This window comes from Passer montanus, unplaced genomic scaffold, assembly GCF_014805655.1.
Source record: "Passer montanus isolate IOZ18808 unplaced genomic scaffold, ASM1480565v1 scaffold21, whole genome shotgun sequence".
In the NCBI taxonomy this organism is placed as follows: domain Eukaryota; kingdom Metazoa; phylum Chordata; class Aves; order Passeriformes; family Passeridae; genus Passer; species Passer montanus.
The window spans coordinates 7,041,746-7,056,516 of NW_024366703.1; the positions used below are offsets into that span (position 1 = coordinate 7,041,746).

Consider the following 14,771-nt stretch of genomic DNA (forward strand, 5'->3'; position numbering starts at 1 on the left):
CCCCTGGGGGCTGATGTGCTCTGACAGAGGCTGGGGACACGCGGCAGGGCTGGACGCAGCTGCGTGGGGATGTGTCAGCAGAGCACGCACCCGGGGCCACGTGATGGGGACCAGCCCGTGGGCAGGACACACGGGCCTCTCCCGCAGTGTGATCCCAAGCACGTGCACCAGTGCTGGATCAGCTACACACAGCATCCACCCCTGTGCACCCCATTTAGGGTAGGAAACACAGAGCAAAAGAGAGGAAGGAGCTGCAGGGCTGGCAGGTGTGTTCTGGGGTGAGACTGGACTGTCACCTGTCCTCCCTCGGGACATCTCTGGGGAAGTCCACAACACATGAATGCAATGGTCGAGTGCTGCGTGTGAACTGAAAGGCAGCACCTTCCATATTACAGTGCTTCTCTAACTGGGAAGGAATAGCTCTGGGTCCCATCCAGCCAGGCTTTCTCCTGCACCGCTCATTCCTCACTAGGGAGCTGTTTTGCAAGATGAGAACTAGATACAACAGTGCTTGGGGCAAAAGCCACAAAAGCACAGCACAGAGAAAGCAAAGTATGTGCCGAGTGCCTACTTCCAAACCAGCAAGCACTGTGCCAAATAGCTGCAGGTGCCTGTCTGAATATGCAATCAGCCAGATATCCACACCTTATTTGCCTGCGTTAAGCTTCCAAATATCACAGGTGTGTGATGCAAGACCAAGCTCTTATTCAAAGGCACCTGCATGGATTTGAATTTGTAATTACTTCCTGCTTTTTAATACTCTTTAGAGGGTCCTTTCTGTTTTATGCAATGCAGTTTAGGGGAAGAGAGAAGCAGGGGGTCCTGGGAACTGTAGTGTATTTCAAGTCCAACTTCATTTTATGGCTAAGGCCACACAAGAGCCTGGTTTTGCCTGTGGCACTTGGTAACATAGTTTACCAATGGGAACACCATATTGGAGAATGGAGATTTGAGAAAGAAATTCCTGTAAAGCTGGGTACCTCCTTTGAGAAACAAGCCAAAACACAACCTGGAATAAATGGGTTGGGCAGAAATTGCAAGTGGTGGGACTAGATGAAGAAATAGCATGAAAAGTTGGCTCAATTTGTAAATGCACAATCTGCACCAGCTTTGTCAGAGGGTAAAAATACTGGCTAAAACAGGGGTAAGGACGGGCAGAAGACAGAGCGAGCCATTAGCATATACATGATCCCAGTTTTGGTGTGTATGGAAATAGCAAAGCACTGCCCCAACATGCCAACATCTCCCAGTTTGGGACTGGGTGTCAGCATGAAGTGCAGTTAGGGGAACTCAAGTCCATCTGTGCACCAGCTATTTCTCTGAATTCACACTGCTGCTTCCCCCAGAATGATTCTGCTTCTATCTGCCCATTTTCTTAGTCATATGAAAAGAAGGGGTTTCTCTGTACATTGCTTTAACTGGGGTGAGAGAGGGGCAGAGAAAACAACTGCTTTCATCTCCTTCAGTCTTCAAATTCACCTTTATTTCTACACCTCCCATGCAGCACACACTTGGAAGGGTGGAAGCCCACAGGCCAGTGTAGTTTTTTGTCTTTGCCAGCAGAGTCTTCCAGATATTGTTTTGTGGTTGCACAGCCTCTGCAGCCTGAGCACCTGCCACAGCAGGCAGAGATCCCAACGCTGCTGCTTTGCAGGGCTGACCTTGATCTGCACATTTACTGCCTCCCCACCACCCACAGCGCTAGAGCCTGGGCTCAGTGGGCACAGTCACCTCACAGCCACACCATGTCTCTGTCCTCAACAGCCACAGAGGAGCACAGTGTGTGTCCTGCTCGTTTCTCAAACCCAGATCTCACCCCACGGAAAATCCCACAGTTCCTCTTTACAAAAGCAATCAACTGGATTTATGCAGTGATGGCTGTCCTTGAACTTTAGATTCCAAATTAAGGCTCAAAACTGAAGATTGGCAAAAGAGCATATCAAGGGTTTATTAGTCACATTTAAACAACAGCTTCATTTGGACAATGTTTTCTAAGCCTGCAGGCACAGCCAGGCTGTTCAGCAACTGGACACGAGCCTTGGTGAGCAGAACCCTATTCCTAGTTGCACTGATCCTTCTGTGCAAGTGCATTGAAGCTCCCGACACATTACTGAGCATGTGTGTGACAGGAGGCAGGAATGGCATCTTTCTGAGAGAGCTTCCTACTTTCCCATGGGAGCCTACAGACCTTGGTTTTCCTCTGTTCCCACAGGCAATAGTGCTTGGGGCAGAGAGAGGCCTGCAGCCCCCAGTCTGCCTTCATCCTGGCATATGTGGCTGCATGCTAGAGGTGATCTTTGAAACTAGCCAAGGCAGCACCTGGAGGATCCCAGGGCAATCTACTCTAGCATGGAAAAACAAAGGTCCTGCACTGTAAATGTAATTGTGGTCATCTGTAGCTAATTGTAAGGTAATTACAGCTAAGTTGTTTAAACCATTGAAAGACAGTCTTATGATTAAAGGAGAAAAAGACAAGGGGTCTCTCTGTGTCCCTCACTCAGAAGCTTTCCTATCTGATGCCAGACAGAGCATTTAATTCTTATGCCTCAGTTTCCGCACCTATAAAACAAGGGCACCATACTGACCTACCTCTACACATGATGTTTAAGTCACTAATGCCCATGACAGGCCTTCAGAGCCTCCAGTGAAAGGAGCTATAGATGGGTAAAGTACACGTTATTAGTGTTCTTTCATTTGAAAGAGTCTGAGATGAGAGGAAAGGAACTGGCTATAAACAGCACCATCCTGTGAAAGTAAAAACATGCAACTGAATGATTTCTGCAAACATAACTGTATTTTTCTTACTGCACTCAACCAATCTTGCCATTTAGCTCAGAATAACTCCTGTTACAATGGCAATGGTGTTGCTGAGGGCTGGGACATTACATTACTTGTTTCTGAATTTCTGGCTGAGACCTTGGAAAGCCATTGCATGAACACAGCATTCAGCTGCAGCCAATACTCACAAGGATATCTGTGTTTTCAAAATAGTTCCTCCAGTATGGTCTGATCTTCCTCTGTCCGCCTATGTCCCATACGTTCAGTTTGAAGCCTTGAGACTGTACACTTTTGATGTTGAAGCCCTGGAAAGAGCAGAAACAAAGGCACACAGAGCATAAACCTGAATGGCTGGAGCATATTGGTAGCCAGATGTTAACACCTTATATATCCCATGCCTGCAGTGTGCAGCGAGATGGGCTGGGCAGCCACAAAGATGGATCAGCTGTGGGACAGGCACCAGCAAAAGCAGCTGCTAAACCATCAGTTTGTCAGTGTTCTTGGGTCAAGGGTTGATGCTGTCATGCCTATGGAGACATATGATGCAGTTAGTGCCCTGAGAGAGCTCAGCAGGGTGGGTGCAAGAAGAGGTGGGAGAGCTGCAGATAAGGAGAAAACAAGGGCACTGTGAGAAGCAAGATTGAGCTTGTGAAAGCTGAGTAGACAGTCACAACTAATATGAAGCCAGAGGTCTCAGCTCAATTCGACACGACACAGCTAATGCTGGGCTTAAAAGAGCAACAGCTGCACGTCTGAAGGGTCCATTTCATCAATTAGAGCACCAACTGAAAGTGCATTCAAGTAGAAAAACAGGATGTGGTGTGGGCTGGCAACGCGCTGCCACACCACCCAGGGGACCAAGGCTTGGGATTAGGGTGCCAGGGCTGGGAGCTTTGGGAGGCAGCTACGGGATGGGGGGAGCATCTCCCATAGCTCTCTAGCAACCTCCTCTGGAGCAATGCTGCAGTGCTTCTGATGGGAGCCATCCCTCTCCTCCAACCCCAAAGCTCAACAAAAGGGCATGAGAGACATTAGAGAAGAGCACTGGTATATGCAGAACCCTTGGAGCTGGTTGGGTGAAAGATGCAAGCAGACAAGGGTTTGTCCAGTGCTGCAGTATCCACTCTACATGTCCCTGTTTAGCAAGGACAACAGGAACAAAGTCTCATCCATGCAATTGTAGCATGACTCCAAAGCCTTTTGCAGAACTCCACAGCACTCATCTGCTTTTGCACTACCTGACCAATCTGGCCTGAAGTTCTCTGGCTCCTTCAGAAAGCCTCCTTTTGGCAGAAAAGACACAAACTTAATGGTGCACCAGGCTCCAGTCGCTCCCCCTTTTACTGAAAGACTCTGATGAATCATGAGTGCTTTGTATGATGTGGCAGGTGGGATCACAGTAACTGCCTCAAGAGGGAAAGGCCTTTCTCACCTGTGTTGGGGTGATGTGGCTGATGTCCTCTGATGCCAGCTGTTTCAGGAGCGTGGTCTTGCCTGCATTATCCAGTCCCAAGAGGAGGATTCTCACCTCCTGGTCTGGGGTGCTTTTTAGTTTGCGCAGGATTGACAGTAAACCCTAAATGCACAAGACAGACCATAGCTGTTATTTCCCCATCCCAACTCTCGTCCCCCACAATGTTATGTCCTCTTCCCTAAAAATGGATTCTGTTGGTGGCGGGTCCCAAGACACCCTGAATACCTTTCTGCAGTCCTATTCCCATTTCATTTCCCACTCCTCCCTTTGCCCCTATTTTCTTCCATCTCAGAGTATCAACAAGGTCTCAGACAGCACAAATGTCACGCAGTGGGGTGCCCTGCTGGCTGCACAGCTCTTGTCACACAGCTGTTTGGCATTCCCTGTGACAGGGAGACAGTGCCTATGCACACCCTGTGCAGAAGCTGCAGACCACATCCTTGCAAGCTCTTCATTACCTTTATCAGAGGGGAAAACCCCATTAATTTGATTTGCCTCCTAGGTAACTGCAGGTTACTATGTACCTGACATTGGTTCTTCTCATAGTAACTACCCTGGTCATCTCAAACCCCGTTTATCTGTCTAAAACATGCAGAACCCATGGGGCATGTGCAGTTCTGATTCTCAGGATGTAGCACTTAACAACTACCTCAGATTACCACACATCCTCACTAAGAAAAGCACAGTGGATTCCAGTCATTACCCAGGCTCAGCTCTCTGAGCTGACAGTATCACTCAGGATTAGGAAACAGAATATGCAGGTCAGCTCATTTACAAACATGCACCTTACAGCAGCACACCCAAGCTTTTGTCAGTGCCACAAGTTAGAGACCAGCACCTCTCTAAAATGGATGGAAAAATATTCTGGATCCTGGCACATAACCAAGAGATGCAAATCACCCAATTTCCACCTGCCTCTCACTGCCCAGCCCATCCCACCCCACAGGAGAGGGACAGTTGCAGCCAAGGACACAGGAGCAGGCTGTGACACCAGGAATGCCTCTGTGTCTTTGGCACCCTGCCATACTACTCTGCAGCTCCTGCATGTCAGGGACTCCACCTCAGAGCCCAAGAAGCACACACCACACTGAGACTCTGCCTGTGGACACAGCTGCTCTTGCTACGAATTCACCTGAGAAAATCCAGGAAAGAAATACACCTACAGCCCCTTCTGAAGCCCTCAGCATTCCTGTTCCATCTCTCCCAGACAATTCCCTTGTTGAAGCCCACTAAAACCAAGAGCCAGGAAGAAAGTTCAAATATCAGCAGAAACCTGAGCCCATGGGGCCCATATCTCAAGCCTTTTTGTTCTCCCAGTAGCAAAATGGAGAAAATGCTTCTTGTCGACCTGCAAGGTGTAATCAGTTAAATGTCTTGAAGTGCTTTGTTGCTATGAGGAACTAAACCCTCTAAATATTCCTGCTGAGAGCCAAGGACTATTTGAGCCTTGAAGGTTGCTCCGAAGCCTTTCAGATCGTGGCAATCAGAAACTTGTCCTCAGGATAAAGAGCTACATTTGCAGTACAACTGTCACCACTGCAACGCATCCCCTGTCTCCAGCAGTGTCCTTCTGCCCACTCCCAACCTCAGCCATTCTGCAAATGCTGCTTCTGACTGCTCACCTCCCTGCTCCCAGGTGGGAGTGCTTTGGGAAGGACTCAGCACTACAGGTCGTGATGGTAAAGCTTTTAATAATGCTCAGAGATTCAAATGCATGTGACATCTGATCCACCCCGTAAGCATGTTCGATTTCAGAGTCATTTAATGGGTTTCTGTTAAATTACCAGCTACAGCTCAAAATACACGTGTGATGTTTAAAAAACAAGGAGGAGAGAAGGAACTTAGTAAAACTGGGTTCAAAAGGTATTTGTAGAAAGCTGCAGGATTGCCACTCTTGCTGTGCTTTTAAAAAGCACTGTGGAAAGCTGAGGTTCAGAAATTCAGAGCTTGTGCAAGCAACAGCAAAACTGCAATCTTACTGCCCAATAAGCAGGCTCAAGGTATCACCTATTTCATAGGTGACAGGTAAAAAACTGGGAATTCAGGCCCTGCTCAAGAGCTGTGAATTAGAAATGGACTCTGCTTGGTAGAGGGTGCTATGCCTGCTCAGTACAGGCACTGGCACAGGAACAGTAAATCCCCAGCTTTTAGGTGAAGTGTACAGGCCTGTAACACCACGTGCAGGACCCTGAGGGCCAGATGCTCACAGCTGGCTCTCACCCATGGGCCCATGGCTAATGAATTTGAAGGGCTGTGTTCAGTGCAACCAGTCACTGCAAGCCCTGCCAGCCCAACAGCTCATCTCCCTGGCCACAGTGCCCAACCCATGTTCTGCCCTGATGATGGTCTGCACTCCCACATGTCTGAGGAAAGAGAAAAGGAACAGCAGCAAAAATACCTCTAGTGGTTACTTGTTTATATGCATGTCCTAAGTGCCCTTGACATCATTAAAAAGCACAAGTTTTAACTGCATGACTAGCAACACATTTTCTTTTCACCTGCTGTCAAATTTACAGTTGTGTTTGTTGGCTTGTAAATTTGTGGATTTCAGCTCAGTGTGGACAGACTCCACAGGAGCAGGAACTCTAAAATTCACACATTCTCCTTCCTTTCTAGGGAAACACTGAATTTCCCATTCTTATGGGCCTGACCCAAAGCCAATGTACATCAGCCAAAGCAGTACTGCCGACTTTGGAGAGCTCTGAATCAGGCCCTATTATTTTAGTTTATTGCTCACAGTTAAAAAAAGAAGCTGTTGAAATGCTAATCCTATTCACAGCTCCACTTGCTAAGAGCAGAGCAGTGTATCCCAGAGCAGATCAGGATTAGGTGCCTTTATATTTCAGAATTCAACTCCAAAATACTGAGCGCAAAGAAATGTATTACAAAGTATTGCTTATCTACCACGGAGCAATTCTCAAGGGTCGGGAAGAGGAACAGTTGTAAATGTTAATAGAGCTTCTCCCATTGTAGATGGATGCTATTTCTGGGCTAGTATGACAGCCTATGAGAAAACGATCAGCATCGTTCCATATTCTACTCAAGTGACACTGCTGCATGGCTGATCACAGGATTATCGGGGGTAGCCAATAGAAGAGAAGATATATATAGAAATAAAAGTATTCTCTAAGGTATAAAGTAAGCTGATTTAAAAGGCTGGAAGACAAGCAAGCCAACATAGAGAAGTGGACTTTATTTCAGTAGCTGCCAGCATAGGTTACATGGTCTGTATATACAACTTAAATCAAGAGCCAAATAATAGTATTGGTTCCCGTGACTGTTACTATTTTGTAAATAGTATTTAAAATATGAATCTAGCATTCTTCCTGTAGTTAGCAAAGATTTAAAACTAAAGAAAGCCTGTCCAGATGTATTTCTCTTTTTTTTTCTTTTTAATTTTTTAAAATTGATCTTGTGAGCACACTGGCTAGAAAGACAGAAGGCATTTCCTGACAGCTTAGTAGACTGCAAAAAATAACTCAGCAGAGTTCCCTGCTGCATGCCACCACGATGTGGGACAAGCAGCCCCTGTTGCACACACACTGATGGACAAGCACTCCTCTGCTGGCAAACACAATGCTGAAACTAATGGGCTGAGGAGAGTCAGAAAAGCAGTGCTGTGTTATTGATGGGAGTTGTCAGGTAGAAAGCCATGAAATGGGAAGATCTGGTGCAAAGAGGATGCACAGAAGCAACAGAGGAGGAGCAGATTTTTGAAGCAGGGCGGGTAAGAAATGTCTCATGCTGGGACTTAGCCAGTAGTGAGAAGGGAGGATTCCCAGGATGCCTGCATAGCAGCCAGGCCAGTGGCACTTGCTCACTGGAGTGTCCAGGGTGAGAAGCAGGATAAGTCTTGAGCAGGCCAGGGTAGATGTGATCTGTCTGAAGAGCCACAGAGACGCCTCACAGGAGTGTAAGGGCAGCGTGTCAGCTGCACAAAACTAAGCAGACTGCGGCATCTGTAACAGAGAAGGGAACTGCAGATGCTGCTCAGATAATGAACAGCACAGCATGGCAGCGTGTGCAGCCTTTGGAGAAGGGCAGCCAGACACAGCAACTCAAGGCTGGGCACAGTCAGCCAGCATCCGCTTCTTGGTCACCTCTGGGTTAAGCAAACTATGTCTTATATCAGATTGGCTTGTTTAAAAACATCTTTGTCCTTGGTGGAGAGGGTTTTCTTTACAAGCACCGTGAGGAGACAGACTGATGGGGTCAGCAATGAGGAGACTGTATTTTCCAGACAGTGAGCGGGGACATACAATAAAGAAAAAGAGACTCCTGACAATTACTATGAAATCAGAGTGGGGCATTAAATTCGAAGATGCAGCTAAATGGGTAAGAGCACTCATAAACACATTGAGCATGAAAGCAAAGCTAACCATCTTATTAGCATCCTCCAGAAAACAGGGATGTGTGGTTTTACGGAAGTATATCATTGCTAGGTTTAAAATACCCACCAAATTATCAAAGGACTTTCAATTATAGCTGCATGCAGTAATCCTATTCTCTCTCCAAAAAAAAAATAAATCCTACATATATAAAAATACAGTGTCATTTATAGTACTAGCTAAGGGGTTTGTGGGTTTATTCATGCTGTATATGGGTCTCTTCAACTAGCTGATGCATGTAACTACATCCTGTACCACAGCAGCCACTGAAAGGAAGATTCACTTTACAGGCCAAAGCAAAAATTGGTTTGGGACAAACAGAGCATTGAGATAATCTGTTTAAATATTGTATCAGATTGGCAATATAAAGCCATAATGGAAAGAACAATTCTCCCTTGTACTGAGGGCTGGATGCACAGGGCACATGGATAAAAAGTGTGGCCCACAAGCTGCTGCAGAGCACAGTTGATTCTTATTAGGAAAGAGAAGTAAATGTATTCTGTTTAACTTTATTAGCCACAAGGCTTAGATAATGAATTTAAAATAAAGCCACCCTCAGTCACCACCAATTGCTTATCTACTAGATGTGGACATTTGGGTAGAATCAATTCACTTCACCAAGATGTAATAGAGCACAAAGCTCAGCAGCTCAGCCTGCCATTATGGGGAAGACAACATCCTCCCCATCTCTACACCCCTGCAGAGATGCCCTCTTCCCCACTCCTGCAACCACAAGTCACTTTATCCTCAAGACACATCTCAGCTAAGTACATTTGCCACTGAGATGACAATTCCTGTCTCCCCACAGCTCCCCAGCTCTGCTGAGCTCTATTCTCAAACTTCTGTGACTTTCCTACAACTGTGGGAGAAACTTCACAAAATATCCATAAAACCAGCCCATGATTCTTCTGCTAATTCCTTCTCTGCCACACCTACAATCTTTGATGAGGTTTAGGCAGCAAATGGGTCAAGTTCAAACCTGTCCTGGATTCTGCTTATTCGTATCAGTTGGTTATCTCTCACCCCAGACAGACCGTATTTCCATGGCATGGGAGCACCTTGGTGCTCTGCCAGCACAGCACCCAGCACAGCTCTGGGCACCAATTTATTTACTTTCTATTAAGCAATATGTTAGCTGTTCACCATTTTCAAAGTTAAAGATAGAGGGTACACGTGACGATTTCAGAAAGTCACACAGGAGGAGCTGACACAGGGAAGGACGAGGGGCTTAGCTGAGCCAAATATCTTGCCTTTCACAGTGGATATATGAGGCTACATTTGTCATCGAGGGTGCAATCCTGCACACGCAGAGCTGGAGGAGGGGAGTCCTTCCTGACAACTGCACTGATTAGCTGGTGCCCTGAAGAATGACGTCTGATTACCTTTATCTTCGGCTGCAGAACTGCAAATGTCACTAATGGTCATAAAATCATCCAGTCTTTTTCAAAATACAACCGAAGTAAATTAATCTATTGAGCACAGTTTATTCAATACTTCTTACTCTGGCAAAACTCCCAAAAAATCATTTGCTTGCTGCATGTCTCCACCATATGGTGTCATTCAATGCAGACTTTCTCTCCTGCATTGAAATCCAAAATTTAATGGAGTCGAGTCACCTACAGAGTTTTTCCAGCTCAAACCCACTAATGTAGTTTTCTGTCAAAGAGGTCACACAGCACTTTCCAGTCTGATACACAAACCAATACCAGCATGAATCCTCTTTTCATAATTAAAATCAAAATCTTCTGGTTTCAGCAGGTTTGAAAGAAGTATTTTGCCCTGTGTAGAGAAGAGCCAATGCCCAGCACTGGACAATGTCAGCAGTCTCTGTCTGGTTGCAGAACTTCAAAGTCTTGGTCAGTGACTGGTATACTCTCCTATCTGCAGGTGATTTCTCATATCAACCTCACAGCAATCACTAAAATAAACCAAAAAACATGACATTGAACTGTACTGAAAACTAAAGTAGTGAGACACTTATAATACTTGAAAGCATTTTTAATGGGGCCATTTTACATAGAGCCTTACTGCCAAGGAACAAGTGACAAAATAAAGAATTTCTAAGCATGAGGTATGCCTAGAGCAGGCAAGACATAGATGCTGGCTTTCCTAGAAACATGAGCTCAAGACCAGGAGAAAGATGCCTGACTAGGCATTTAGCTATGCTGTTATTTTATCCTCTTCACCAGATGTGCCTTATGTCAGCTAGGCACTCTGTGACTCAGTTTCCTCAACTATAAAACAGGGCCACATGTTGATAAATCTGGTTTTGACACAATGATGTCATCTTCAATCAATGGTTTTAGAAAAACACTGACCATCCTCTGGCCCCAGCATCCATGAATAACATACCATGTCTCTTGGTAAAGATTGTTATTACAGTGACAATAGGAAGCATTATTGTGACGAGGAAGCCACAAGCTCTGCATTTCCCAAACTTTGGAAAGCAGCACATCCTTTCATGTCGCAGCCTCCTTTCGCCCTTGCCACGCGCCCACTGCAGATGCTGCTTAACGGTGCCAAAGACTTTCAGCACTACACATCTCTCATGCTTTGCAGTTTTATGGCTCATCCTTCCCTCCGTGCTCCAACTATGACCTTCCACCACCCCTGCCCCACAGCTGTGAGACATCCTGGTATCCTCTGCAGAAGAAGACACTGCTCCTCTGTACTTACTCACTTGGATGAACACTGAAATAATTTAAACCTCAGCATTAACCCTCTCATCACTGCAGCTGGAGCAAGCAGTCGTTGAGGGGAGTTTAAGTGCTTCCCAGTGCCATCAGGACATGGCAGGAACGTGCTCACGGGCAGCTACCATGGTTCAGATGACAAGCAGTAAATTGTTACATCAAGCTGTCTGGATGATTTCTGACTGCTGACCCATACCCCCAGGCTGCCATAGCTGCTTTGGATGTATTTCCTGCTGTTTCAGAGTTTCTACCACAAATGATTATTCTGTTTTAGTGAAAGCTGAGAATCTAGAGAGATAGTGCATTGCTCTCCAGTCCTCTGTCCGGTCCACCCAGCCCACCAGGCACCCCAAAGTGCCACCCACCCTGCCTGAGAGGCTATAATTCAAAAAACAACTCCAAGAAGTGGAAAATAGACAAAGAGGCAGTAAAATGTTGTATCAAATAACATGAACACTGGCGAACACCCAGTCACCCTCCCTGCACACAAAGCGCCTGGATAAGAGCAGCCAGATCCCAGACTACACCAGCTTATCAGGACATCACAAGGCACAAGAGCAGATCTGGCAGCTGCAAGCCAAATGTGTCCCACAAAGCAGTGCACTGCTGCAGGCAGCTGTCCTCATCTTTCCAGCAGATGTCCATCCTGTGATGGCTTTGGTGCCTGGTGTGACATTCCCCATCACCAACTCATCTGAAACAGAGCAGATCCCACAGGCTTCATCTCTATCTTCTGCTCTGTGACCCAGCAGGTAGGGATGCAGCCAGAATTAACCCAGTGAAGATGAGAAGCTGCCTTTGTTGCTCTTGCTTACACCTCCTCCCATGCATGAATCCAACTTACGTGCAGAGGGCTCCTGGACAAAATAAGGCTTTACCCTTGGGAAAGCTCCTTCCCCATTGCCATTGCCTTCTGCTTGCGCTCTCTCTTCATGCAGCAGCCTCATGAGTGGCTGCACATGCACGGCAGATCTCTCTCACCACCCTCACCCAAGTTCCAACCCCTCCTAGTCCTCACTGCACTTTGCCAGCATCCAACTTGTCCCACCCCAACTACTTTGGCATCTAAACCCAAATTGTTTTCAACACCTGGATGACCTCAGTCCATTATCCAACATCAATTTAGACTGCACTATACCCTCACCAGCCCACCTCTCTCCCAGCACTGCCCTCCACCCAAGACACTCAGTTTTTGCCTTCAATTCATGCTACTACCTCTCCAACAATTTCCCCACCTGTCTCCCAACATTGCCCTCTAACCCAAGACACTCAGTTTTTGCCTTCAATTCATGCTACTACCTCTCACAACAATTTATTTCCCTCTTCCAACGCTTCTTTTCTGCCTGGGATCTTTCTTTCTCTCATCAATATCAAAACTCCACTTCCAGTCATTCCCACTGTTTATTTTTATTTCTTCTTTTGAACCCAGACTGTTCTCCATCTTGCCAGCCCATGGCAGAAAACCCCAGAGCACACAACATCCCAGCACACTATCCTAGCCAGCCAAACACTGACTGGGTTTTCCCCCTGACTCACCAGACTGTCCATCCCACCCAACTGGCAGTTTTCTTTCAGCCATGGAGCACTTTGTCCTGGACATCTCTGAACACCTGACCCCTTCAGTCTCTCTCTGCCATCATTGATACACAGCCCTTTCTCAGGCTCTGTATCAAAAACCAGCCCTTCCACCTCAGCAAGTTCTCTCCTAGCTCCCTCCATTTCTTTAGACAGCATCCAAGTCCCAGGGTGGCCTCCTCCCACCTTGGCTGGGTTGTCCAGTGCACCTTTAGAGTCACAGCTGCTCCCAAACTCTTCACAGGCAATCTCTGGGCACTGCCTTCCATCCTTGCCAGGCTCTTCCATCGTTCCTTCCCTCCTCAGGCCACTGCCATCCTGGTCCCCAGCCCTCCCAAGCACCCAGCCCTCCATCACACCTTCCACACCCTGACTGAATCAACTCCAGGAATGCTGACTCCCTCCCAACAAAGAGCCCCCCACAGCATCCTTGAGCCTCCAGCCTCTGTCTAGACCTGATCCACAGAATCACAAAATCAATTAGATTGGAAAAGACCTATGAGATCACCAAGTCCAACCTATGACCAAACACCTACACGCCAACTAGAGCATTACAACAAGTGCCATGTACAATCTTTCCAATCTTTACCTAAACACCTCCAGGGATGGTGACTAAACCACCTCCCTGGCCAGTCCTTTACAATGTCCAATCACCCTTTCTGTGAAGAAATTCTTCCTAATGTCCAGTCCAAGCCTCCCCTAGCACAGCTCGAGGCTATTTCCTCCTGTCCTGTCACTTGGGTCACTTCTGCCTGGGAGAAGAGGCTGATCCTCACCTGTCTACAACCTCCTTTCAGGTAGCTAGAGAGTGTAAGGTCAGCCCTGAGTTTCCTCCTCTTCAGACTATACAATCCCACCTCCTTCAGCCACTCCTCACAGGACTTGTGCTCCAGGCCCTTCACTGGTTCTGTTGCCTTTTTTGGGACTCAACCCCCTTCTTCGTGTCCCCCATAACATCTGCGTGCTGCCAGGGCCCCAACCTCAGCCAGGATGGATGTTCCACGGCGGAGGCCCCACACTTGCCCTGCTCTCATGCCTTTGTACGGGTGCCTGCACCTGCACAGCCCCAGGCGGGCACTCAGACCCCAGGCCAGCCACACTCCCTGGGCGGGTGTCACAGGACGGCTCAGGCTGCAAGGGACCACAGTCGGTCATCTGCTCCAGCCTCCCGCTCCGGCAGGGTCATCCTTGAGCACACGGCACAGGATCCTGTCCATGTGGCTCTGGAATATCTCCACTGAGGGAGACTCCACAAACTCTGCGCAATCTGTTCCAGTGTGCGGTCACCCGCACGGCAAAGTTCTCTCTTGTATTCAGGCGGAATTTCCTGTGCATCACTTTCTGCACGTTGCCTTTTATCCGACTGCCCGACAGCACCAAGCAGGGCCTGGCTCGGTCCCCCCGCTTCCACCGCCGTGGCACCCCCTCCCACGGCCCAAGGCCTGCCCGTGCCTGCCACGAGCCCGGCCGGGCCCGACAGACCCTCCGGCCCCCATCCCGCCACGCTCCGCGGGGGGATCATCCGCGGCCGCAGGCGCCCCGGCCGCGCTGTCCCCGGCCCTGCCCTGCCCGGCCCGGCCCGGCCCCGCTCGCCCCCGCCCCGCTCACCATCCTCGGCGCGGCCCGCGGTTACCATGGGCAACTGCGTCACACCCACCCCGCGCGCCGACGTGCCCGCGCCGGGGGCGGGGCCAGACACGGGTCCGCCCACCAAACGGCGCGTGCGTACTAGGCCGGCCCTGCCGGGGGGGGAGGTGGGCGCGGCCGCTCGGGGCTCGGTGATTGGCTGAGAGCCCGCCCACGAAACGGCGCGTGCGTACTAGGGCGGCCCTGCCGGGGGGGAGGTGGGCGCGGCCGCTCGGG

The 14,771-nt window shown here is 48.4% G+C and overlaps 1 protein-coding gene across 1 annotated transcript in view; it reads right to left on the reverse strand.

Moving 5' to 3' along the window:
• ARL3 (ADP ribosylation factor like GTPase 3) overlaps positions 1–14,628 on the reverse strand; it is a 30,470-nt gene extending 15,842 nt beyond the window's left edge. The window contains exons 1-3 of the mRNA XM_039709010.1: positions 14,517–14,628; positions 4,211–4,354; positions 2,967–3,083 (exon numbers count right to left, since the gene is read on the reverse strand). Of these exons, the coding sequence (XP_039564944.1) occupies positions 2,967–3,083; positions 4,211–4,354; positions 14,517–14,519 (264 nt within the window). The 5' untranslated portion in view covers positions 14,520–14,628. The remainder of the gene's footprint in view (positions 1–2,966; positions 3,084–4,210; positions 4,355–14,516) is intronic.
• Positions 14,629–14,771: the final 143 nt, after the last annotated feature.